General features: G+C 41.0%; 2 protein-coding genes across 3 annotated transcripts; one reads left to right on the forward strand and one right to left on the reverse strand.

The window, feature by feature from the left end:
* fkbp9 (FKBP prolyl isomerase 9) lies at positions 1-22,819 on the reverse strand. 2 transcript variants are annotated; one of them, XM_054764316.1, is made up of 11 exons: positions 21,140-22,819; positions 20,713-21,049; positions 19,448-19,593; positions 17,096-17,285; positions 15,948-16,093; positions 14,072-14,261; positions 8,066-8,211; positions 7,712-7,901; positions 7,487-7,632; positions 5,116-5,279; positions 1-2,838 (listed from the first exon to the last, which is right to left on the reverse strand). In XM_054764316.1, exons 2-11 carry the CDS (start codon positions 20,913-20,915, stop codon positions 2,659-2,661), a joined length of 1,701 nt encoding a protein of 566 aa, XP_054620291.1. In that variant the 5' UTR covers positions 20,916-21,049; positions 21,140-22,819; the 3' UTR covers positions 1-2,658. The 2 variants fall into 2 exon arrangements, with proteins under 2 accessions (XP_054620291.1, XP_054620290.1); XM_054764315.1 differs by having other exon boundaries at positions 20,713-22,819.
* On the forward strand, positions 22,118-27,830 carry crtap (cartilage associated protein). The gene is made up of 7 exons (XM_054764317.1): positions 22,118-22,807; positions 23,270-23,419; positions 23,492-23,663; positions 26,623-26,751; positions 26,830-26,975; positions 27,046-27,129; positions 27,525-27,830. The coding sequence occupies exons 1-7, from the start codon at positions 22,340-22,342 to the stop codon at positions 27,561-27,563; spliced, it is 1,188 nt and encodes a 395-aa protein (XP_054620292.1). The 5' UTR covers positions 22,118-22,339; the 3' UTR covers positions 27,564-27,830.
* The last annotated feature ends 28 nt before the right edge of the window (positions 27,831-27,858 follow it).

Genomic DNA, 27,858 nt, shown 5'->3' on the forward strand with positions numbered 1-27,858 from the left:
AAAACTTCATTCAGAATTCACACATGGCTCTGTTGATGATCGGTCATCGTTTCAACAGACAACCATTACCGCAAATGACTGAAGTACCAAAAGTTGTCACGCGCTACGGTGACACTTGTCGCCTGCTTTAGTTTTGTGCTGTTTTCCATTATGTTGTATGTTATTGCTGACCTCTCCTCTGTTTACTTGCTCAGACTGTGACAACTCCTGAGCTGGGCGGAGCTACCGGATCCCTGCAGCTGTGTTCAATCAGCTACCTTTTTAGTCTCCTCACCTGCAGCTAGCCAGTGCTGGATTATTTCTCCATGTTGGTGCTTCCAGACCATGTGCACTTCTCCTGCTTACCTGTATTCTCCTGTTGCAGTTCTTCACGCTACTTCAACCAGCTAAGTCCACCTGCTACACCAGACCTCCGTCCAGCTCAAGTGGTAGCTCCAGCACTCTTTAGTTCATAGCTGTTCTTGTTTTCTGCCCACGGTGCCCTCCTTAGTTTTTTGCACCGTCACCCTGAGTTCCTGTTTTGTGCCTCCTCTGTTGTTCATTAAATATATTTTGAACTTTTGGACTAACCCCTGTGTCTGCATTCCGGGATCCAAGTAACACGGCTCCCTGAGCCTGACAAAAGTATACATTTTTTACTTGAGAATTGATTTTAGAGGATGAAGGGCTGGTATCGGAATGGTAACACTTTACAATAAGGGACGGTACACAAAATTCCAGTAGTTGACGAGGAACTAACCTACCTAACCCTCACCACTACTCATTAGTTATTCATTAGTTCCTCAGTAAGTTGTCTAAATGTATGCGTCTTAGTCATCAGTTCATTAGTTCCTCAGTAACTACAGTGTTTCTGTGTACCTTATTGGAAAGTGTGACCATCGGAAGTATCGATATTTCAGGATGGATCCGGACTTCACTACTGTGCTCATGTGACCTTGCAAGATGGAAGACAAGCCTTTGATCTTTTCCCACCTTTTATTAAAAATCACATTTCCCACTACATAGTCTGTGTAACCTCCCCCGCAGTGCACACTCCCACAGACAACAAAGTGTCGTTAACGTCATGCCAGCAGCCCGAGGCCATAAAACACAAGCGCGTGTCACATGGGAGGCCTCAGAGCGAAGAGGTATCATCTTTGGTGAGTCAGTTTTCACCTTGAGTTTCAACTTTCTTGGAGGAAACGTTTGAATATTCTTGGCTTTTCGGGAAATGCCACTTGGGGACTGTAGGGGGAGCTGCGGCACACATGCTCCTATGCAGACGAGACAGTCCGCTGCTTAAAAGGGTAAAAATCCTACTTATTGTATAAACCTTGAAAAAAAAAAAAAAACATGTGAGCAAACACGCATTTGACCTTTTTGCTCTGAAGGAATAAGAACACAACTTTAAATATTCCGCCAACATGATGGAATAGAAATAAAATGCACAAAGCAGTCACACTTTCCTACACGGAATCATCCTTCCATGGAGTGTCGTGTTGATGCCGTGAATCCACAACGCACTTTCATACCACATAAGTGAAAACAGACAAGCTATTTGGACATTTTAAAGAACAAAAATAATAAGCTAAAAAACCTGATGAGTTTTGTATTGCAGGAAACTCCAAAAGCCAAGCCACGTTTCATCCAAGTGGAGACTGGGAAAGCTAACGTTAGCATGTGTGTTTGCCCCTTCTAGAAGGTCTCCTCAAACAATGCCACCGATTGGACTTCAACCGAACGACAATGTGTCGTTTCTCCGCCACGCAGTATCGCAGGAAACTAGGAAAACCCCGCCGCATTGAACGCATCAGTCTTGGCGTGAGGAGGCACGTTTTATCTTTAGAGGACACAGAGGGCAGCAAAGTGTGGACTGTGAAGTAGAATACAGGACAGCAACAGTGAAAGCGGTGGTTTACATCACCTGTAAACGCTTTTGGAGAAGCGAGCAGGTATCCACCAGTAGGTACTGTGCATTAGAGAAGCAAGCAGGTACCGTCCAGTAGGTACTGTGCATCAGAGAAGCCAGCAGGTACCATCCAGTAGGTACTATGCATTAGAGAAGCAAGCAGGTACCGTCCAGTAGTTACTGTGCATTAGAGAAGCCAGCAGGTACCGTCCAGTAGGTACTGTGCATCAGAGAAGCAAGCAGGTACCGTCCAGTAGGTACTATGCATTAGAGAAGCAAGCAGGTACCGTCCAGTAGGTACTGTGCATTAGAGAAGCAAGCAGGTACCGTCCAGTAGGTACTGTGCATGAGAGAAGCCAGCAGGTACCGTCCAGTAGGTACTGTGCATGAGAGAAGCCAGCAGGTACCGTCCAGTAGGTACTATGCATTAGAGAAGCAAGCAGGTACCGTCCAGTAGGTACTGTGCATCGGAGAAGCAAGCAGGTACCGTCCAGTAGGTACTGTGCATGAGAGAAGCAAGCAGGTACCGTGCATTGGAGAAGGTGCAATAGGTGAAGCAGACGTTGGCTTGGTTGTTTTACACGTTTGTAACCATTAAAAAAAACAAAACAATATAAAACGTCCGGACTCATTTGGCTCATTTGAGCATCCACTTAGTGGAAAGAAATAAAAAATCTAATCGGTACAAAAAAAAAAAAAAAAAAGTACAAGCCCCACACTCTGAAGCCCGCCCCCGCTCCTTTAGACGCTGACCCGGGTCTCAAGCCCCGTCATAGCTCGTCATGGGCGGCGGCTTCGTCCGCTTTGAGCCGGAACTCAGCCGCCGTGATCTTGCCGTCGCCGTCGCGGTCCTGGTTGTTGAACATGTTGTCGATGATGCGGTAGGGGTCGAAGCCGGGGGCCAGGCGACCTTTGCCCTCGCTCACCTGCCGCATGATGTAGTCTGTGAACTACCCAAGACAAAAAGACAAGTCAATCCACTACAGTATATGCTGTATCGTCTCCTGTGGTTGCAGCGGCGTGGTCGACAAGAGCAAATAACCGCGGGGGTCTCAAATTAGGTAAAAAAAATATAAAAAATTGGCATTAACTGCTGTGGCTGTAGGCGACATCCTGACTCCACACATTGGCAGTAGCTGCATTTGAAGTAGTCACGAGGGTTCAGCATCCTGCATCTTGTCTTTATCCCTTTGTCTTCAGCTCTGCATGCGCTTTAAAATGTTGCGACACAGCTGTGGGGCGCGAAAGTCAGACATGATGAGCTTCTACGTTCCTGCAGCGCTCGCTACACATCAATCACACGCAACAGGGTAAAGTTAGCACACGGACCTACACACGTTCCACAAATAGCTGGCTGTCAGTCAACATTGTCAGCCACCTGTCCCCGTGTGTGGAGAAGTATGACTATTTTGGCAGGAAACCTGTTTACAACCTTCTAAATACCCTTTTAAACATTATTAGAGCCTGTAGCCATGAAATAACAGCCCTATAGTCACACAAACATTACCCAATATTATAGACATGATTCAAGAAAATAAGACATAAATAAGACATAACAGACTCCCACGTTAGCGTCCTTTTTGTTGCTCCATTTTTACTTCCCGTTTCTGTTCAGTTCTTCCGGTGGTGGCTATTGTCTCATCAAGGTAACATTACCGACACCTAGAGACCAGTGTAGAATACTACGTAGCATCACAACGTCTTTCAATGTGTCTTCTGAATGCCTTATATTTCTATTTTACTTCATTTAGACATTTTAATGCTTGAGAATGCTTCATTTAGGCAAAAATAGGAAACATTTTCTTAAATATGCGTATTTTTTTGACTAATTATAGGCTGTATTCAAGCACTTAACAGTAGGGATGTCCGGATACACATTTTTGGGCTTCCGAGCTGATCCAATTATTTACTTTTTTTAATTGTCTTGTGGATACGATCCGATACAGATCGTTTGTTGTTTTTTCTGCTTGTTTTTTTTTGTTTGTTTTAATCATTTGTAACTTTTGTTACAAAGATGCATTTTTGGAATTGAATGTGGTTATGAAAATAACTCTTCAAATGCAAACAAAGTATTGCTGAATGCACTTTTTTATTCCACAGCACGACCAACAATATTGTTTGGCTTTTGTAACCAACCTCAGGTCCCTAATCCAATAAATGATCCAATAAAAGATCAAATTGGAAAAAAATGGGTGTGCAAGATACTTTTAGGGCAGGGCTAATCATTTGACGTGATTATAGATCAATTTGTGGTGTGATTTAGAATACGATTTTTTTTTTTAACAAACTCTCTTAGACCCTATGAAATCCGTTTTATTTTTTTCCCCGTTTTAATGTTTTAGAATTCAGTTTTTTATCTTCTCCACTTATTTGTCCAGCATAGAGTGTGTGCTGTTTGGGGTAGTGAATAAAATGCAAAAATCCTTCCATTTATTGATGGCCCATTTTGTCCAGTCGTTGAGAAATGGATGTACTGTAGCTTGGCTAACTTTGTCACATATCGCTACAAAACCTTCAACAAACTGTAATGGCCGTGCTTGTGGTTGAGGAAGATGGAGTCACAGATGTCATTCCAGTCGCGTTATTAATGTAAGATATTTGAATGACACCCTTATTTTGTTTACACAATGACAAATGTGACAAAGGGCGCTCTTATTTTGAAACCCGGAATGTGTCGTGTGTGTTGAGAATGGCAATTGATGGTTGATACCCGCCGGGTGCACACACACTGCTGCACTAGCTAAAGTAGGCCAACTCTGCTAGCTTCCATTCACGCTCCGTAACAGAGGAGTTTTCCACATGTTTAGTCGTGTTTGTGCGGTCCCGATTACAAGCACCCAGCGGTTAGAGCGGCACTTCCCTTCACCGGGCACAGTGAGAGGGAACTACGTACCTCTGAGGCTACGGAGCCGAATATCCCACGTCCAACGTCCAACTAACTTCACCACGGACATGCCTGCATGGTGGTGTTGCGTTTCGTTCTTCTAGGGACTCCAGCTTTGAGGCGCATTACTGCACCCACCATGTTGGAATGTGGCTCAGAGTTATGAACGTGATATGGCAACCGGATCGGCCTGGTCTCATGGCGGAAGCCGATATTATCCGATCTTCACAAATACAGCGGATCGGCAGCCGACATCCCAACTTAACAGCAAGATTTATGAATTGGTATATTCCCAACGGTTACACGTGTGATGGTTAATGAAGTATCGGGAGGGTATCCGTACCTCAGAAGGTTCCACCTGCTCGTTATTGTCCTTGTCCATCTCTGTGAAGAGGTCAGCTGACACGTCCTGGTTCCAGATGAACATGTAGCCTTCAGGAAGTCCCTCCTCCATGTCCACCAGCTCCACGTCGAACACCAGCACGGCGCTGCCCGGCACCTCACCAGCTGCACGCAAACACACACACAGCCATGACTGAACAGTCTAGATGATGACTGGATTTGTATTTAAGGGGGTCCCATCCTGCTCTTTTCAGTTTTTGTTTTTTTTAATGATGTTACTTCCTAGGAAGTTCTTTTGATAAAATACTCTCAAGTTGTGGGCCGGGTAAATCTCTCTCTATCTACAGCGCCCTCCATAATTGTTGGCACCCCTGGTTAAGATTTGTTTTTAGCTTCTAATAATTTGATTTTTTTTCTAAAAAAAATATAGGCCCATACTGAAAATTGGGGAAAAATGTAACCTTCATCTCAAGTGAATTTTGAGAAAATAAAAAAAAATCCCAAGTTAAGAAATAATTATTTTTCCTAAAATGACCTATCCCACAATTATCGGCAGCCCTGACAATTCCGAGGAAATAAATGCAATTGAAGTATTTCTGTCATTTCTACAGTAGTTTACAAAGTTGACCAGCGTATTGAGGAACATTTAATTAGTAATTCATCACTTCCTGTTTCTTTGGGGTATAAGTCTGACGTGACACAGAAGCCATTTCTATTATCCACTCTTCAACATGGGAAAGAAAAAGGAACACACCAGATGTGCGTCCACCTTCCCAAGTCAGGCAATGGCTACAAGAAAACAGCCCCTCACCTGCACCTGCCCATATCTGCTGTCAGAGGAATCATGAACAAGTTTAAAATAACTGGAGCAGTGGTAAACTAGCCTGGACGAGGACGCATGTTTAATTTGCCACCACGCTCAGTGAGGAGGATGGTAAGAGAACTAAAAAATGCTCCAAAGCTCACTGTTCAAGAATTGCAACAAATGGTAGCATCTTGGGGTCACAAAGCTTCCAAAACAACCATCAGGCGCTATCTACATGCCAAGAAGCTGTTTGGGAGGCGTGGACAGAAAAAACCTTTTCTCACTCCCAATCGTAAACGTAAACGTGTGCCGTTCGTTAAGCTTTGGCCAGATGACCAAGGTTAGAGCTTTTTGGCAACAAACACTCTAAGTGGGTCTGGCGCAACGCAAAAGGAGGAGGATGCGGAAAAGCACCTCATGCCCGCTGTGAAGTACGGGGAAGGATCGGTGAAGCTGTGGGCCTGTTTTTCTTCCAAAGGCCCTGGGAACATGAACGCTTTGAAATACCAGGACATTTTAAAGCAACATCTGGTGGCCTCTGCCCAAAGCTGAAGATGGATCGTCACTGGGTCTTTCAGAAAGATAACATGTGGCCAAATCTACACAGAAATGGTTCACCAGACACAGAATCAAGCTCCTACCATGCCCATCTCTGTCCGCAGACCTCAACCCCACTGAAAAGCTGTGAAGCAAGCTAAAGAGGAGAGGACCCAGGTTGCTGGATGACTTAGAGAGACTGTGCAAAGAGGAATGGTCAAAGATCCCTCTTTCTGTATTCCCCCATCTTGTGAAACATTATAGGAGAAAATTAGGTGCCATTTTGTTGGCAAAGGGGGGTTGCACAAAGTATTAACATCAGGGGTGCTAATAATTGTGGCTCACATGATTTGATGATTCATTTTCTTAAAATGTACTTGAATTAAAGTTGGGATTTTCCTCTTTTTTTCCATTGCCGCCCGATATTTTTTTTTAGAAAACAAAAAAAATGTATTAGAAGCTAAAGAGCGCATCTTAACCAGGGGTGCTAATATTTATGGCATCCATATATATATATATATATATATATATATATATATACTGTATTTATGGATAAACAGATGAATAAATGAAAATATACAAGTATTAAATCATATATACATATGCATAAACATTGTATAAAATACAAAATGTAAAAAGACATTAAAAAATATAAATAATAATAATAATAATAATAAATAAATAGATAACTACATACATCCATACATAGATAAATAGATAACTACATTTTTAAAAAGCACAAAATGTCTCAAAATGCCCCCCAGCACCCTTTCAATTGTATGTATGCGGCCCTCGCTGGTAACCGTCTGTACGCCCTGGTTATACAGTTCACGTATTTCTTTAAGTCAAAATCAACAGTGAGTACCACAAAGCAGCTGCTTTCTAAAATGAAAAACATATTCTTTTATTTTCCCTCATTTTTTGAGGCTTCTGCTGGGCTCATGTTGCTCTTGCTGACCCGCGTGATGCGTATGAAAGGGCTTGGCTGCTGTGTATGAACTCATGAGATGTTGTTGGGCATCGGACTTACTGACGCCACCCTCGCCGTAGCCGAGGTGAGGAGGGATGACGAGGTGCCTCCGCTCGCCCACGCACATTCCTATCAGCCCTTCCTCCATGCCGGGGACCACCTGGTTGGCTCCCAGGACAATGTTGTACGTCTTTTCATAGTTGTAGCTGAAAAAGAAAAAACGCACATGAGAGATGCCAGGTGTACATGACACATGACAGCAGGATCAAAGACAATGTGACTGACGTGGAGTCCAGGGCGCTGCCGTCCATCAGCGAGGCGTTGTAGTGGTACTTGACAAAGTCACCCTTCTTGCTCATCTTCTCGCAAACGTCCGGCTTGTGCGTGACCGTCACCTCCGTCGTGTCTGCCGGGTTGTGGAAGTCGATGATGTGCACGTCGAACACCAGCACGGCCGAGCCGGGGATCTTGGAACCTGGAAAGAAGCATGAAAAGTGGCTGTGGGCAACCTCCTGACGTCTTCCACTTTCCCATGCACGCCAAATTGTGACTCAAGCTATGAAAAGGGAACCTCCGAATCTTGAAAGAAGCGGGAAAGGAAGCCAACGTGACGGGCGAGGATGTTTTGGCGACTCGTACCTGTGCCCTCCTCTCCGTAGGCGAGATGCGGAGGGATGGTGATGGTGCGCCGCTCCCCGGTGCACACGCCAATCAGACCTTCATCCATGCCGGCGATCACGTAGCCCCGCCCCACGTAGGTGTCGTATGTACGGTTACGAGAGTAGCTGCCAAAAATACATTTAAAACAAGAAAATGTAAATATTTTACATAAATAAAAGTACACAAAAAGTTATTTAAAGTCATATTTTATGAATATAAAAAATAATAAAATAAAAACGTATTAATTGTATGGTATGAAACTAGCAGTGCAATGAATGGGGAGGTCGGGGGTGGGGGTGGATATGGGGTCACTAGATAGAATGGAACTATTTAGCAACGGTGCCAAGGACTATAGTGAGTAAGGGTGCTCCGATCGATTGGCCACCGATCAGTATCGGCATTGGCTGATACACATTTACTTGTATTGGATGTTAAAAAATATGATATGGCTCTCACAGGAATACATTTTCAAGCATGTGGCGTTCATGGTCCCCGACCCCTGCTGTAACTCATCCTGGTGGGCTGAGGGAGTCAGGGACCCGCACACAATGAGGGAAAGAAAAAGCATGTCAGCTGTGTCATATGCAGTGGTGTGAAAAGCCTATTAATAAATATCAACTTCGCCCCTCCAATTTTCCAAATATTTCAACTTTCTTCTCAAATACTCTTCGGTATTCTCGTCTTGTAGTATTATGATTTCATTCCCATAGTAGTTGGACTTTATACCCATAATATTATAACTTTCCCCCCACCCCAATTTCACAAAAATGACAACTTTATTTTATTTAGTTTTCTCCTAATGTTAGAACTTTAAAAAAATATATAAAACAAATAAAATTACTTATATAATATAAAAGAAAAATATAAAAACATATAAAATATTTACACTCCATGCTACTGAAATTACATGTTTTGACATAAAATTACGAGTTTATTCTTTTTCTTCATTTGATTACAACTTTTTTCCCCTCAATATTTTTGATTTTATTGGCATAAAATTACAGCTGTTATTTCCCCATTTCTGCTGGTTTTTTTTTCCCTTTTCCCTTGTAAATTTTCGTCTCAGAATTAGGATTTTATACCCATAATATTTTGACTTTACACCCGTAACATAATATATAAAAAAATTATATTTCAACCTAATGCTACTAAAATGAAGTTATTTTTCCTCATAAAATTACAACCCTATTCCCATAAAATTGCAACTTTTTCCCATTAGATTACAACTTTTTTCGTTGAATATTTTTAACTTTATTCTTGCAAAATTACTGCTGATTTTTTACATTTTTGCTGTTGTTATTTTATACGTTTTAATAAAATATTTCAACTTTCTTCTTAAATGATCTTCAGTAATTTTTTCTCAGAATATTATTTGTTCCCATAATATTATAATCCAACCCCCCCCCCCCCCCCCCCCCACACACACACGCACACACGTAATTTTATGAAAAATGACAACTTTATTTTGTTGTGTTTGTTTCTCATAATATTATGGCTTTTTAAAAATGACCTTTCTTTAATTTTTCACCTCTATGCTATGAAAATTACATCATTTTTCCTCACAATAGTAGAAGTTTATTCTGGTAGAATTGCAACTTTTTTCTCTTAATATTTTAACTTTATTCTTGTAAAACTACTGCTGCATTTTCCACTTCTGCTGCTGTATACACTAGGTCCCCAACTTACAAACACCCGACTAGCGAACACTCGCGGATACGAACACAAGCCGACTGGTCTACAGTATATTTTATTTTATTTTGCCTTGTAGTCGCTCAATCAGTATTTCTACTGCTACTGTACATGCTTGACCAGTAGAGGGCACTGTGACACTGCTAATGCAGCCTTAGAGCTAATGGGACCAACAGAGGAAGAGTTAGACGCTAGGGAGATAAAGCTAAATGGAAAGCTAAATTATACAACCCGGACAGAGCGTGTGATTAAAGTTTATGAAGAGTTAATAGGCTTGCTTAATTCTACACCACCCACAGAACACTACCTCTTTTAGAAGAGTCTAACCACAACGACCATTTGTCCTTTTTTTCAATAACTCCTCCTCCAGCTCCACCACAACAACGTATGCTCGACCACTCCTCTTCAAAGGTAAATAACATTTATTGTATCATTTTTATTATTGTTTTTTTCATTAATTATCCTGGTTTAATATTACTACTGCATCCAAACTCATATTTACATACATACACATATACTGTATATGTATACACGTACATGTAGTACCTATATCATTGCTATATTACCTTTTCCCCTACTTAAGAACAATTCCACATAAGAACGGTCGTCTGGAACCAATTGTGGTCGTAAGTTGGGGACTTAGTGTATTTTGGATTTTTTCCAATTATTCCAACTTTCTTCCTGTAAATATTCTTCTTGTAATTATGACTAAAATATTCACTTTTTTCTCAATCTCATTTTTATCTGCAACCTAATTGGCCGAAAATTAAACTTTATTTGTTGTTTTGTTTGTTTCTCATCATATTAGAAACAATATTACGACATAAAAAACAATAAAAAAACAATAAAATAAAAAAACAATATTTCAACTTTATGTTCCTAAAATGACATTATTTTTCCTCACGACATTACAGCATTATTCCCACAAAATTATCTACTTTTCTCAATTTTTACCACTTTATCCAGACTTTATCCTTGCAAAACTACTGCTGATTTTGACATTTTTACTGTTATTTTATACATTTTCCAAATATTGCAACTTTTTTCTTAAATTATCTTCGGTCATTTTCTTCTGGGAATATTATGACTTTATTCCCATAATATTATAACTTCTTCCCCACCTAATTTCACAAAAAAGTGTTTTCCTCATGAAGGGTTTCAATGGATAAAAACATGTACTCATTGGATATATTCACATATAGAACACTTATATGAGTCGGCTGAGGTCAGGTTTGGGACAAAGGATGTGGTATGACTTGGTGAACAGCAGCCAGACAACAGGATGCATTATAAGATATTAAAAGCAGCAATAAGTCATGTTGACCTGCATCTCAGTGAAAAACATCCTTCCAGCTGTATGATAACGTAATAACTTTTATAACCATAGAAAAACAGCAAGTACAGCAGAAGAGTATAAAAAGGGATGGATGGTATCCCTTGGTGTGTCATTTTGCAGAGATCACTCATTCCTGTATCGTTGTTTTCTATGTGACATCCTGAGCTCAGAAAATAAAGTTCCTGTGTGCACCGGATCGCCTCCTCACTGCTTCGACCCGCTCCACGACCAGACCGAACGAGGACGGGTGTCGGTCTCTTCACTCATAATATTACAGCTTTTTAAAAAATGTCTTTAACATGTCATCTCTTTGCTACTAAAATGACATGATTTTTCCTCACAATATTGAAAGTTTATTCATGTATAATTGCAACTTTTTTCTCTTAATATTTTCACTTTATTCTTGTAAAATTACAGCTGTTTTTTTTTTCCTATTTCTGCTGCTGTTTTTTTTTTTTTAATTTATTTCAATTATACCAACTTTCTTCCTGTAGATATTCTTCTTGTAATTTATTTTTAAAAATTATTTAAAAATGATTATAATATTATTCTATAATATTTTCACTTTATTCTTGTAATATTATAATTTTTTCCGCAACCTAATTGTCCAAAAATGACACCTTCTTTTGTTGTTTTGTTTGTTTCTTTTCCATTTCAACTTGATATGCTACTAAAGTGACATTATTTGTTGTTCCCATAGAATTATGTCTCTTTCTCGTTAGATGATAACTTTTTTTCTCGTAATATTTTGACAAATGTTTCCCTTTTGTGCTGTTGTTGTTTTCTTGTTGAATGATACTTTTTGAATGTGCCACGGGCCGGTGGCATAAGAGTAGAGAATGAAATGTTTATGTCAAGGATAATACTTTTCTGTTGTGTTCCCTTCAGCGCCGCGGCCCTGAATTTATTGTTGGTCCATTGTTCTTATCGTGCAGTCACAACACGCATGGATGCAAGGCTTCTTTCCCTCCTGTTTGATTGTTAGCGTTCGCCTACCGTATCTTTGCAGCTGCACCCCCACGCACGCATTGCTTCCGGACGACCTTGAACGCTTTTGTTTCACACACACTCAGATAAATGAACTCTACTCACGGCAGTGTTTCCCATCATTGCTTAGAAGTACCAGTACAACCTATTACTTACTTACTTATCATATATGAACAGGGAAAACATTCGCCAAGTGATTCAACTGTCTTCATGTTGACAAGTGAAAATAATTCCAAATCAAATTAAAATTACTTGTGAAAGTGTGCTCCAGCGTGTCCTTACCACTGATCTGTATAATATATGTCACGTTTTGGCTTGTCGCTCTGCTGCCGCCTGCCTGTCATTTGTTTCCAGTGCAACCTCAGCAGGCGAGGGCGGAGTCAACAGAGCGCACCTGTGGACAATCTCAATCACAGAGGACTCTTAAGCTGTGTGCAAACCCTTGCTCGGCGCCAGATTGTACTCCCTGACCTCCTGTTCCTTGCTCCCGCTCAGTCCGGCTCCACGACCCTTGCCCTGCTTTCTGGCTCATTAGTGTTGCTTGCATTGACCTGCTCTGTATTGCCTTAGTGTTTTCCTGTTGGTTAGCCTTCAGTGTTTATTGTTGTTACTTGTAGTTTTTTTCCTGACAGCCTTCTGCTGTCAGTGTTTTGTGTTTTCTTACCCGTAGTGGATTTTCCTTTGTTTGTACTTTCCCCTGGTGGACACTTTGTTTTCTTAAACCTTTTTTATTACAAGTTTTTCTCTTTGTCTTGCGTTGGGATCCAAGCCCTCTGACGTGGCTCCAGCCACTCCTGACAAGATATCTGGATAGCTCATTGGCGATGACTTGTGAAGCCACGCGGTCGCCATATTGCCACTCGCAAGAAACACTTCTTCCGAAACACTCGGACAATGGCTTATGTGAGAACTTGTGAGTTGTTAAGTGTGTTGTTAGTTTGTTACCCACTCACACAAAATGCGAGGTTAGTCTAACGTCGCACAACAGGTGTGCTTGAGCTTAGTCATAAGGACGCGGGTATGATCATTTTTAAAAATTCTGTGGATATCATACAATACCTGAGTCATAACGGCTTTACATGGGGGGCCGTGGGGGATATGTAAACAAACAACCGCGACTAGACTACTAAATCATTTGCGGTTGCTTGCAAATATTAAAAAATACGGGGTTTTTTTGTTTACCCGAATTTCAAATGAACCCCCATATGGAGACAATGTTTATATATTATTACATATTATATTACATATTATTCCTGTGGTTTTTGTTAAAATATATTTCTATATCAGAAAAGGGGTTATTTCTATTTCATAACACAAACAAAAAAATCTGAAAAAATCAGCAAAATGTTAAATGATTTTAAAACTCTCTCTTTTATGATTCATATTTTGTACAGACGAGAGCATATAGTGAATTGTATGAAGGTAAGAAAAAGTAAAGGATCATGAGCATGGATTTTAGTGGAAAAAGGGATGGGATTGCAGTTAAAATTAAAATCTCTTTCTAGAGGAGTAAAACTATCATTGCTACAGGGGAGTGCTGAGCCAGGGTGCACAGTAGAATTTTGTCCCAAAGGCAATGAGAATTGGAAGGGGAAAAAGTACATTTAATATAGCCAAAAGATAGAGAATAACGTATCAAATCGTTTTTAAGGGACGAAGGTTGCGTTACTTGAAGGAATGGGAGAATCTCCCCGCTTTGTAAAGTCAAATATAGATGTTCTGCGAGCCTCTTCATCTGCTTTGTACACTATGTACGCTGTGCCAATGTAGTCGCGATGTGAGTAGTAAGATGGCGTCTCTTTGGCTTCAGCGGCTTGCACGGGCGGGTGCGACCAGTACTTACTAGTGGTCCTTACTCGAATCGGAAGTTGTGGGCCTGCTCAATTCGGCACACGTACGGGTGCTGCCACCTTGCGGCTGTGAGCGGAGTGACACGTTGAGGCTTTTTAGGTAACGTCACGTGCGCTACTAACCTGGAGTCAAAAAAGGTTCCGTCGAGGAGGCTGCCGTTGTAGTGATAGCGCACAAAGTCTCCTTCCACCGTCTTGCGACTGCACGACTCTGGGACCTGCTGGTTGGTCACGGCGATGCCGTCTCGTGGGTTGTGGAGGTCCAGCAGAACCACGTCGAACACCAAAGACGCCTGGCCGGGAATGTCGCTACCTGGACGCACGCGCGCACGCGCACGCACACACACACACACACACACACACACACAAATATGTCAGCTTTTTCTTACAAACTATTGATGTATTTTTCTGTAATACTTCAAATAAATGGCCTTAAAATAAATGTTACCCACAATTTGGTTGTGTTCATAGTTGGTTTAAATAACTAATATGCTTCTTTTAGTTTTGTTTTTGATTGTATATTCTAACATGGATGGTTTCCCCATAGCACCTTGACGTTTCCGAATAAAAAGTGCATTACAAATGCTTTGTTTTATGTCTCAAAAATACTATTGTTGTAATCCCTATGTAATAATAAGAATAAATTGTGATAAATTGCTAAATACATATTTACTTTGAATTTACATGTAATAATACAGTATAATATGCACATACATTATATTCATAATATAATTACTATTTAATAATTCAGTTTAAATATGTGTTAATTGTAATATTATTCTGTATTTGCATTCACTATTGCATATATTAAAGTGCTGTAAAGCAACTCAGAAAAATGCTTTACAAATTCTATGCATTGTTTATTTATTTATTTATTAGTATTATAATATATACAGTATATGTATATCATATTGTTTGATAAGATGCATGTTAGGTTAATTGGAGACTCTAAATTGTCCATAGGTATGAATGTGAGTGTGAATGGTCGTTTGTCTATATGTGCCCTGCCATTGGCTGGCCACCAGTCCAGGGTGTACCCCGCCTGTCGCCCGAAGTCAGCTGGGATAGGCTCCAGCATACCCCCGCGACCCTAAAGAAGAGAAGCGGTATAGAAAATGGATGGATGGATGGATATTATATGTATAATTATATTATAATTATATCTTATTATAGTCTTTTTTTAATGAAATAGTCCTATGTATTATTATTAATATGCATTTATTATATGATACTAAGTGCCATTTGGTCCGTTTACAACCGAGGCAGGTCTGCATTGCCAGCAGTAAGTCCAGCCTGTCCCGGTGAACGTTGGACTCCGCCAAGGCTGCCCTATGTCACTGATTCTTTTCATAATTTTCATGGACAGAATTTCGAGGCGCAGCCCAGCTGTCGAGGGAGTCCAGTTCATTTATAGTTATTATATTATTACATTTTTTGAAATTGGTTTGACGGGGAGAGTGTACATTAAATAGCATTGCTGGCAATGCACCACAATTAGCCAAAAAGCTATTTTTCATCTAATGTCCCTGGACAGATGTTATTGTCTTCCTAAAACAGTTAAAGGATTACAAAAAGAACAATGCAAATATAAAAGATGAGTACCAAATAGATGCAACTATACAAACCCTGACAAATAAGACGTTTGTCTTATTACTGTCAGTCTTCCTATTCTTATTGTTGTTGTTATGGTTATTTGTATTCATAATATTAACATTAACATGCTTTCGTTTACATTTTTAATGAAAAAGTGAATGTATTATTACCTCTGTCCATCACATTTAGGCTGTTACAAAACGGACTAATTTAAGCACAGCAAGCTTATTTAGTTTTTCTGGAACTTTCTGCATGAAGAAGAATAAAACCCAAAGCAAGGATCGATCACCAGAAGATCCAAGCACGTCCGCCGATGTCATCACAAGCCACTAGGGGGCGTATCGAAGCGCCCGATTTAGTCAGGAGCAAGGTTAGTCGCAACAAATAGGATTTCGTGATTGCTCACCGTCTCCGTTCTCGCCGTATCCGAGGGACGGTGGCATGGTGACGATGCGCTTCTCGCCAACGCACATTCCCAGCAGGCCCTGATCCATGCCGGCGATCAGCCAGCCGATGCCCACGTAGGTGTCGTACGTCCGCATGCGGGTGTGGCTGCAAGACACAGCGGGGACCGCCGTTGTATCACACGTGGATTGTGTTCAGCACCAGTCAAAAGTTTGAAGACACTATCTCATTCAGCACAATGCAAAAGTGTCTCCAAACTTTTGACCACCACTGAACATGTATTTAAAATTGAGCAATCCACTTCCACGAAAACAGTTCATGCTTTCAGTTTCCATGCTAAAATCTTTCTAATAAGTTTTCTCAGTTTGCAGCAGGGAAACTACATGCATGTGTTTAACGCAGGGGTGTCCAAAGTGCGGGCCGGGGGCCATACACAAGAGAAGAAATCTTATGTAAATAAAAACAAAATATCAGGAGAATAAAAGTTAAGATTAAAAGAAAAAAAGGCATACAGTTGAAATATTAAAGACTTCAAAATATCATTTTAAATAGGAACACAATGAAAACCAAAACAAAAAATAAAGTTGCAATTTTAAGAAATGTAGGTTCTAAGTAAAAGTTATAACATTACAATAATAATTTTAAAATATTATGAGAATACAGACATAATAGTAAGAGGGGAAAATGTACAAGAAGTTGTCAAGTTGAAATGGTAAAGATTAAAAATGTCATTTTCCAACTATAGGTTGTAAGTAAAAGTTATAAAATGATGATAAGAAAGCCAAAATATTATGACAATAAAGGCCTAATATTAAGAGGAAAAACATTTACAAGAGGAAATACAAAAAATGAAAACAGCAAAAATGGGGGGGAAAAAAGCAGTAATTTTACAAGAATAAAGACATCATATTAGGAGAAAAAAGTCATAATATTAGGAGAAAAAATGTACAGGAAATATTTGAAAAAAAAAGAAATAAAAACAGCAAAAATGGAAAAACCGAGCAAAAACAGCGTAACATAAGAAGAGAAAAAGTTAATTCAAACTAATATGCTTTGTCAACGATAACACAAACATCTTGATTTTTCAGTATGCGGCCCTTGGTGGAAAAAGTTTGGACACCCCTGGTTTAACGTGTGTGCGTGCTCTACCTGGAGTCAAACAGCGTGCCGTCCAGCAGCGTGCCATTGTAATGGTAGCGCACGTAGTCGGACACCTCCACCTTCCTGGAGCAGGTGGCGGGGGTGTGGTAGGTGTCGATCTTCACGCCATCTTCGGGATTCCACACATCCAGCAAGAGGACATCAAAGTGGAGGATGGCATCTGCCGGGATGATGTCACCTGAAAGGCAGAGCGGAACACGGTAGATTACAACCCTGAAAATACCCTGGAAAAAAAATGTAATGCTAATTTACACCAAAGCTAAGCAGGTTTGTTTTTTGCTTTTTGTTGCCTTGTTGCTTTATTGCGGGGGCCACTTGCGGCCGGTGGTGGTTGTTGTTTTTCTTTACTGGCCCATGGCACATTCTAAAAATAAGTTAACAATAAAAAATTTTAAAAGTGGAAAAATAGGTCGTAATTTTACAAGAATAAAGTCAAAATATTAAGAGAAAAAATTGTAATATAACAAGAAAGTCGTAATTTTTCGAGAATAATGTCATAATAATATAAGGAAAAATATCATTTTAGTTGCATAAAGTTGCATAATTTTTTTTTTTTTCCAAGAAATAAAGTTGGAATTTTTGAAAAATTAGATTGTGGAAAAAGTTTGAATGTCATGAGAATAAATTCATAATATTACAGAAAGAAGTCATAATTACAAGAAGAAATGTACAAGAACAAAGCTGAATGAGTTATTTAAAAAATTAAGAAAAAATTTAGAAAATTTTTAAAAAACATCACAAATTAAAAAAGGCTGTCATTTTAGAAGAATAAAGTCAAAAAGAGAGAAAATTAAGAGAAAAAAGTTGAATTCTAACAAAAAAGTCACAACTTTATACAAAAACAAACTTTTCAAATTATGAGGAAAAATAACACAATTTTAGGAGAACAGACTTAAGACAGATTTTCTTTTTTTAAAGATATAATTAAAAAAAAAAAAAAGAAAATCGACTTTATTATTTAAAAGAAAGTTGAAATATTTGGAAAATGTCAAAAACACAAAAAAATGGGGAAAAAGCGCTAAGAGTGAAGTTGAGATGCTTTTTTTCGTGAAATATATATGACTTCTGAACATATCTACATGTGGCATCCTTTCATTTTTCACTATGTGGCCCTCGCTGGAAAAAGTTTGGACACCCCTTGTACAGTGTACCCAAAATGAACCCAAATGACCTTAAAACTGATGTACAGCCATGGAAAAAAAAATGATGAGAGCACCCTTGTTTCTTCAGTTCATTGATCCATTTTAATGCCTGGTACAACTAAAGGTACATTTGTTTGGACAAATATAACGATGATAAACAAGTATCGCTCATAAAAGTTTCATTTAAGAGCTGATATCTAGTAACTTCCGTGCTTTTCTTGATAACAACCAAAATCATTTAAGTTCTTACATGAATAGTTATAGCATTATACTGCCAAAAAATGTAACTCTTATGAGCTATTTTTGTTGTCATTGTTATATTTGTCCAAACAATGGTACCTTTAGTTGTATCAGGCATTAAAATGAACTGAAGAAACAAGGGTGGTCTAATCATTTTTTCCATGACTGTATGTACTGAACCGTGACTGTGGCGTAGCGTTCCACCCCGACTGCACTCTTGACCTTAGAATTATTTGAATAACATCTTATATAAAACATAAGTTCAAATAAACATGACTTTCACTCCAGGCTGCACGGTGGTCTAGTGGTTAGCATGTTGTGCAACACAGTAAGAGCCTGGATATCGGGAAGACCTGGGTTCGATTCTCCCTTGGGCATTTCTGTGTGGCGTTTGAATGTTCCCCCCGTGTGTGTGTGTGGGTTTTCTCTGGGTACTCCAGTTTCCTCCCACATTCCAAAAACATGCAAAAACATTAATTGGCGACTCTAAATTGTCCATAGGTATGAATGTGAGTGTGAATGGTTGTTTGTCTATATGTGCCCTGCCATTGGCTGGCCACCAATCCAGGGTGTACCCCGCCTCTCGCCCAAAGTCAGCTGGGATAGGCTCCAGCATGCCCCCGCGACCCTAATGAGGAGAAGCAGTATAGAAAATGGATGGATGACTTTCACTCCAACAGCTGAGTAGCAAGATTTTCAAGAGCATGCAGAGCTAGATAAAGCTGCTCATGATACTTCAAAAAGCAGGTGCTGCCCTCTTGTGGAGTTCATTGAAATTGTGACTGAATAAAAGGCATCAATTGGAGCCGGATTCCTCAGCACGCCACAAAACCACATTCAGTCCAAAGACTACAATCCCTACACGCTGTTCTTCTTCCGCAAGTGTGGCCACAACCGCTCTGAAGGCGTGCCAGAAGCTGGAAGGGGTCGTGGCGTGCCAGACCGTGAAGCTACGCACCGTATCCTTGCTTCCCGTAGGCCAGGTGCGGCGGGATTTTCACCAGCCTCCTCTCGTTGACGCACATTCCCACCAGAGCTTTGTCCATGCCTTCGATCAGCTGCCGCTTGCCCACAAACACGTTGTAGGTGCTCCCTCGGTCGTAGCTGGAACACAATGCATTCATCAGGATTCCATTCATCTAAATCACACTTTTTCATGTTGACTAAGTGGTTTACCCCACCGGTGCAATGTGAACACAATGTGGTTCAGGTTGTCTTTGCTTTCTGATGCCACTTTACATGAACCGCGAGGCCTCCTTCTCACCTTTTTCTGTTGGTTCCCGTGTTACTCCAGTACTCATTTGTGGAAACTGTTTCAACATTCTGAACTCATTCCTTTAAAAAAGTGGACTAAAAGGTCAACATTTGGTGTGTGCTGAACCTGAGCAACGTGAACAAAAAGCGGTTCAGGTTTAATTTGTCTCTTATGAACTGTGGAGTCACACCAGCTGCTACAGTATGTGGTCCAGAAGGACACCTGGAACCACTTTCAAATGATTTCACAATGTGAACGTAAGAAGGGTTGAGTCCCTTTACTGTTGGTTCACTTTAGTACCAATACCAAGGACTGTATGTGTAAAAACACTCAACGAAAAGTGGATTCAATTTGATTGAGTGTTCACATTGGATATTAACTTTAAAGAAGAGCCAGTTCTCCTTCTGGTCCACTTCTGGTCTGAATGGGCCTCGGGCCGTACAACACCAACAAGGCAAAGTGAACCTGAGCCACTTTGTTCCAACAACTTGAAGCAAACTGGTTTGGCTCCTTTTGATGTAATTAGACCAGGGGTCCCAAACGCGGTGCCAACGGGCACCAGGTACCCCCCCACGACCACATGAGACGCCCGCAAGCCTGCTTTTCATTCAGGTTTTCAGTTATGTGAGAACACTAGAAAGAAATGCATTCTGAAATACGAAATGTGAGTTAATGTTCTGGTAAAACACGCATACTGTATGCTGTTTGTTTGGGTTGAAAAAAAGCTGTGAAAGTAAATGTTACGAAAAGGAGTAGCTCTCGGCCATTTTCATTTTGTAAAAGTAGCTCTCCCAAGAAAACACGCTGGAGACCACTTTTTTAGACTGTAAAAAATGGACCCAAACTTGAAATTGCTTCAGCATGAGTGGCCCCACAGCTCAGTCTGCCTGCCTGCGTGGCTCTCAGCACCCTCAAACCAGAACCCCGGTCAATTCTAACGGACGGTGCGGAAGGTCCAAACTTCTTACCTGGAGTCGAACTTCTTGCCGTCCGGGAACATGCCGTTGTAGTGGTACCGGACATAGTCGCCCACCTTGACGGCGCGGACGCACTGCTCGGGCACGAACGTCTTCTCGATCAGGATGTCGTCTAACGGAACCAGGGGAGCGCTGCAGGCGGCCAAGGCCACCAGAACCGACAGACACGCCACTCTGTGCACGCCCTGCAGCATTTCTGGACTGGGGTTAAACTTTGAGGAGGGTTAAAAAGTAACTATCGTGGTGGCGTGTACGTGTGTGTCTCCCGGGTGGTTTCCTCGTAGTCTACGCCGAGTTGGACCGACGTCCTGCCTTCCCGGTCCAAGCGCTTGAAAGATATTATGTAAAGGTGCATGGATTAACACCACATCCGGTTAAGCTTCGACTACAAGAGAGCTCACCTTTCCATTTAACACACCTTAATGTATGTAACGAAGTAGAACAATCATGGAGTCATCATAAATAATCTCATCGTGAGTGACAAAAACAAACAGAGCTAAATTACAGTGAGATTACTGATGTCTTATTGTGAAACAAAAAGTATAGTTTCCGGTCTAAGTTACCTTCGCGTAACGTGGACTTGATAAGTCCAACAGGCTTGAATGGGGTAGTTTTTTAGCGGGGTTACCACGTATTGCTCATGCGCAGTGGAGCCTCGGCCAAGTGTCAACGTGGTAGGCATAGGTGGTAGGGGTCTGCACGTAAACTCCACGCAGGAACACACGCCCCCTACGTACTTCCGGGTTGAGCCGCGCTCGCGTGCACATCGTAAAACTAAACTTGTGCAGTGTTTGCGCGCTTTGACGGCATAATAGTGAAAGATTATGAGTGAGTAAAATTTGGGGATTACTTTGAAGGTTTCGGATGGGGGTGAGCTGGACAGGAATGCCTCTACGTGGCAGTGGGCAGGGCAAACACCTCGCCGGGGGTCTAATTAGCCACCAAGAGCAAACTTGCCGCCTTTTTTCAGCTTTCGAACAACTTATACTACTTAAATGACTTGTTAAGTTAGGTCTTGTAGTATTGTAGTATTTGGCTGTGAAAGTTGTGGCGCAACAACAAAATAATAAAAAGTAGTGATTTCAGTGTGGGAGGAGCTCCAGCAACCCTCCTCTTGTAGGGACGGGCTATACTGCTTATTTTGGTATCAATTCGATACCAAGTAGCTAGAGCAGTGTTGCAGATAGATATTTTTTACATTTTGTTATTTTGCTTTTAATTTATTGATGGTTAAAATAAAGGCAAACAAATAAACTTGTTTGTGAACAATTGAGTACAACATAAACAGAATATAAACAAAACGATACAATTATTACATTTGATGACATACAATTACTTGAGCAAAATAACGTCAATAATGCAAAATAAGTTTCAAAACAAGGCAAAAAACTACCATTGATATCAATGTAACAATATCAACAGACATAAAAAACATACGAAAGACGATAGCTGAAAAATATCGATCTCGTCACGCTAGAATCTATTCGATACTATACTACCCTTGGTATCGATTAGATCTATATTTGGATCGATCTACCCCTATACCCGGAGAGTCTTGGTCCGATTACAAGTCTAGGCGGTGCTCGTCCCCCCCTTAAAAAAAAAAAAAAACAACAACATGGCACCTTCCACTCTTCCACCTCGGCTCCTCTGGACGTCGGTCCTGGTCGTCGTCGGCCTGGGTTCGGTTCTGTGCCAGTACGAGAAGTACAGCTTCCGGAGCTTCCCCAGACACGAACTCATGCCGCTGGAGTCGGCCTACAAGTACGCGCTGGATCAGTACACCGGGGAGAAGTGGGGGGACACGGTGGAGTACATGGAGGTGTCCCTGCGTCTCTACCGGCTGCTGCGGGACAGCGAGGCTTTCTGTAACCTCAACTGCAGCTCCGTGCGCCGCCACGACGAGGACAAGTTCGCCGACTTCCCGGAGCTGAGAGCCTTCGGCAACGTGCTGCAGCGGGCCCGGTGCTTGAAGCGGTGCAAGCACGGCCTGCCCGCCTTCAGGCAGGCCATGCCCAGCAGGGAGACGCTGGAGGAGTTCGAAAGGAGGGAGCCGTACAGGTACCTGCAGTATGCCTACTTTAAGGTGAGTGGGTGTGCGCATGCGCGATTAATATGTTGCGAAAAGTCTTCCTGTGCCCTGTTTTGATTGGCAGTGCCCGAATAACAACGTTGAAAACTCCTGTTTTTACGTGAGTGCTGACGCAGAACACGTCATGACGTCACATGAGTGCCACGGATGCACTCCTGCACTAAAAAGGAGGGATCTACTAGTTTATGACAGATGCGTCACACGGTAGCGCTGTTATTAAACCACATAAGTTGCATTGACTTGAAATTTCTCACACAGCTCTACATAAAGCCCACTCTAACTTTAGGGTGTTTAGGCAAAGCGCCACAAAATTTGGTACACACCTTTAGGGGTCTGTGAAATTTGAGCACAATTGGTTGAAAAACATGGCCGCCATCAAGCAAAGGATGCCAGCATGTCTTTCAAAGCAACCCAGAGGGGGCGCCGCACATGTCATTTGTTGTGTGTCGTTGTCAGTCCGACAAGCTGGCCAAGGCGGTGTCGGCCGCCCACACCTTCCTCCTCAAGCACCCCAACGACGAGATGATGCAGAAGAACATGGCCTACTACAAGAGCCTGCCGGGGGCCGAGGAGCACCTTAAAGACCTGGAGACCAAATCCTACGAGGTATTGCCTGTCAAGCGTAACGCTCCAAATGCGACACATATGGCAGTCTTTGTGTTGTGACACTGTTCTTAGACACTGTTCGTGCGCGCGGTGCGGGCGTACAACGGCGACAACTTCCGCACGTCGGTGTCCGACATGGAGCTGGCGCTGCGCGACTTCTTCAAAGTCTACGACGAGTGTCTGGCCGCCTCGGAGGGCCCGAGGGACGTGAAGGACTTTAAGGACTTCTACGCCTCCATAGCGGGTTGGTAAATACACAAAAGTATTGGGACACAAGGCTTTATGTTCATTTTCGACACTTGCAGTAATTATACAAAAATTAAGTGAAAATATAAAGAGAAATTGTAATCTAACGAGAAAAGGTCGTACTGTCACTTTAGTAGCATAAAGCTGAAATATTAAAGAAAGATGTTATTTTTAAAAAAGTTGTAATATGATGAAAAACACAAATAAAGTTGTATTTTTTGGAAAATTTGGTTGCGGAAAAAAACGTATAACGTTATGAGAGTCAAAATAGTATGAGAATAAGTCATAGTTCGAGAAGAAAGTTGAAATAGTTAGAAGATTAAAAAAAACAGCAGAAATGGGAAAACAACAGCTGTAATTTTCTGAGAATAAAGTCAAAATTATATTAAGAGAAAAAAGTTTCAATTTTATGCGAATAAATTAAAACAGTAGAAATACTATAGAAGCAAAACAAAATAAAGTTGTAAAAAAAAGTCGTAATATTATGAAAAACAACAACGCTACGAATAAAGTTGTAATTTTGGGACAATTAGGTTGCGGACAAAACTATGTAACAATGTCACGAGAGTCAAAATATTATGGGAATTAAGTTGTAATTACAAGAAGAAAATTTAAAAGAAGAAAGTTGAAATAGTTGGAAAATAAAAAGAAAACCGCAGAAATGGGGGGGGAAAAACAGCTGTAATTTTACAATAATATAGTCAAAGTATTAAGAGGAAAAAAGTCTCATTCTAACGAGAAAAAAAGTTGCAATTTTACATGAATAAACTCATAATATTATAAAGGGAAAAAAGTCATTTTAGTAGAATATGTCATACTGTATATGTCATTTTTTGAAAATTAAGTTGGAGAAAAAGTTATTCTATTACAGGCATAAAGTCAAAAAATGATGGAAATAAAGTCATAATATAACGAGAAGAAAACTTCCAACGATTATTTCAGAAAAAAGTTGAAATATTTGGAAAATTATATGAAAACAACATCAAATGTGGGGAAAAATTGAGGGAATTATTGGCTTTTTCACTTTTATGACCGAGCTGAGATGCATTTTTTAAAAAATATAAATACAGTCCAACTTGTCTATAGCGGCCACTACAGGGAGTCTGCAAAAGTGGCCGCTATAGACAGGTGGCCTCTATAGACAGGTTGGCGTCCAGTTTGAATGTTGACCAGTAGAGGAAAAAAAAGGGAAAATAATAATAATAATAATGTTGACCAGTAGAGGGCACTGCGGACTGCGGATAAAAGTTGTACAGCACTACTAGGCTTGTTATTATCATGGTTCATGGTTTTAATCCTGAACATGCATGAGTCAAACAGTCGCACATCACATAGTACAATTCACAATTTTGCATGTCCAAAAAGGAGTAGGAAGAAGCAAAGCTTATTTAATCCTACCCCTCATCAGTTTCACATCAGTTGCAATACATTTATTCACCTCTTGTTCTTCCAAGTGTACTTTGTAGGTCTACATGACAATGTAGTGCAATCATAGCCAAGGTTTTTACTTACTAAAAGGAAGCTAGAGGCTTAATAATAACTGATAGAATATATCCACCACCCACAGAACAAAGCTGTGCTAGTAATGTCTTACGCTTGTTTTTAATATTTTACTTTTTATACGGCAGAGTGTCATTACAGCTTTAGTTCATCAGGAAGTGACGGGAAGTGACGGTGGGCGTCCCGAGCAGGAGAGCTAGGCTCAGTGCTAGCTGTGAGTTTGGAGAGAGTTGGGAAGTGTGTTTATGTTGGCGTGGATGTAAAGTCCTGCAGTGTTCTCCGCTGTTAATAAAGCCATTAAAGTGCATCGGCGACGTGAGTCTCTCCTTCCCCACAACAAGCGGCATTACAGTATTGACCAGTGCACACCAGGAAATAAACGGTGTCATTTCTTACAGGCATTGGCTGGACAGCTATGTAGTGGGGCTTGTTTAACCTTTGCCTTGTGGGCAAGCAGGAAGGAGAGACGATGCTGAGAGATGTGTGTGTGTTCTGAGCTGCTGTCTGGTGGCCGCGTTCAAGAAATAAAGTTGGCAGAAGCAACAGGAGAAGTTTCCTTCTTTGCTTCGGAGCTGAATAACACTGACAAGTTAACAGACTAGTAGCGAACGGAAAAGAAGACGGCTTTTTTGTGTCGAATACAGAAGATGAGGACTTTGATGGATTTGTGGATGAGGATTGATGAAAAATAACGTGAGTACATTCTAAAATACTTCAATTAAGTACAACCGAACTCAGTTTCGCTCCCGCTGCTTTTTAAAAACATATGCTAGCAAGGTTTTAGCGTGCAGGCAGTATTGTATTGTAGCGTCGCTGGGAGCACGTCCTGTTCCCAGCCTAATTTGCGGTAATGTTTTGGTGCAAATGCTCTTAAAGTTACATGTTTGACCAGGAAATAGCAAGCTCAAAAGAAGACAGCTTTTTTATGTGGAACAACTGACAGTTTGTGTGGATCTTGTGAATGATTGTGACTGAGCTAGGACTCAGTAATTAAAGTCTACACACGACGGCTTCATTGATTGAAAAACGAAACTTTTTGGTGCATGAAGCTTCTACTTGAGTTGGTAATTTGGCCGCTATATGCGGTCAGATATTGACCAAGGGAGACAAAATGGGTGGCCGCTGGCCGCGTTGGACCGGTGACTGCTACACACAGGGTCTAGAACATGTAAATATGCTGTGGGGGATTTTTCAGTGGCTGCTATAGGCAGGTGGCCGTTCTATAAAGGTGGCCACTAAGACAGGTTTGACTGTATATAACTTGTTAGCATGTCTTTACAAAATATCCAAGTGGCAAAGTTGGATCCTTTAATTTTTCACGATGTAGCCCTCGCTGGAAACATTTTGTAAAAAATTCCCACAAAATTCCCAAACTCCATAGAGTACCAATGGATATAGTGTAGGAAGTGTCCTAATACTTAGTTTTTGACTCTTTCCTCCTGTCCCCTCCCCCGCAGACCACTACACAGAGGTCCTGGAGAGGAAGGTGATGTGCGAGAGCGACCTGACGCCCGTGGTGGGGGGCTTCGTGGTGGAGAAGTTTGTGGCCACCATGTACCACTACCTCCAGTTTGCCTACTACAAGCGTGAGGAGCACATTTTCTTTTTTTTTCGCTATTTGGCGTCCACTCGTTCAGGTCGTGAAAAAGTCTGGCGTTTTGCAGTGAAGGACCTGAAGAACGCGGTGCCGTGCGCGGCCAGCTACATGCTCTTTGACCCCTCGGATGAGGTGATGAAGAACAACCTGGCCTATTACAAGTTCCATAAGGACCAATGGGGGCTGACGGATGAGGACTTCCTCCCCAGATCAGTGAGGAACACTTTCAAAACACCACATGCTAATGCACGCTTGGTATTATTTACTTGTGTGTGTTCTGTAGGAGGCGGTGCGCTACTACAACCAGACCACCATGCAGCTGGAGATGCTGCAGTTCTCCAGACAACACCTGGCCAGCGACGACGAGGTCAGTCCAGTTCTTCTGTTTTTTTGAGGAGAACATAAGTTGCAGGCCACTCTTAGAAATAGTTAAGTTAATAGCTAGTTTTTACGAGTAACTTCTGAGGAAGAAACAAGCAACTTGCATTCATCCTTCTGCAGTATCATAAGTGTCCGCCAGGGGGAAGCATAGTACAGCTCCATGTGTATCGTCATTTAATTTGCTTAAAACCAATTAATTTAATTAAACTCATTGGCCGAAAAACTAGGAAAAAAAATATACCCTGCACAAAAATGTTCATAATATAAATTGACTTTAACAAAATGAATGTCTCACAACATAACAATTATGTTTGACGAGAATATCTCACGTCTAAAGCTAAAATATATACTAATTGAATGTCTCATATTTGTTGTCCACAGGGTGAAGTGGTGGAGTTTATAGATGAGTTTCTGGATTAACAAGGCAAACACTGAAGCACACACCAGCTTGTATTTATTGAATTTTAAAATACAAAAGATATTTTCCGTCCTCCTTTTTTTTTATTTGAAAAAAAAAAAAGAGTATGTGGAGGGTGACAGAGAAAGGAATATTTGTACTCTATGTTCAATTAAATAATGTATCGGCTGTGAATTGTTTTTACAATAAAATCATTTGTGAAACATCAGAGGTCTTGAATGATCCCAAACTGAAATAAAAGGAGCAGATCGTGGCAGTGGACGGGGGCTGCTGGCCAGAGGAGACACACACTTGAGG

The sequence above is a fragment of the Dunckerocampus dactyliophorus genome, chromosome 20 (genome assembly GCF_027744805.1).
Source record: "Dunckerocampus dactyliophorus isolate RoL2022-P2 chromosome 20, RoL_Ddac_1.1, whole genome shotgun sequence".
NCBI classification, from domain to species: Eukaryota; Metazoa; Chordata; class Actinopteri; order Syngnathiformes; family Syngnathidae; genus Dunckerocampus; species Dunckerocampus dactyliophorus.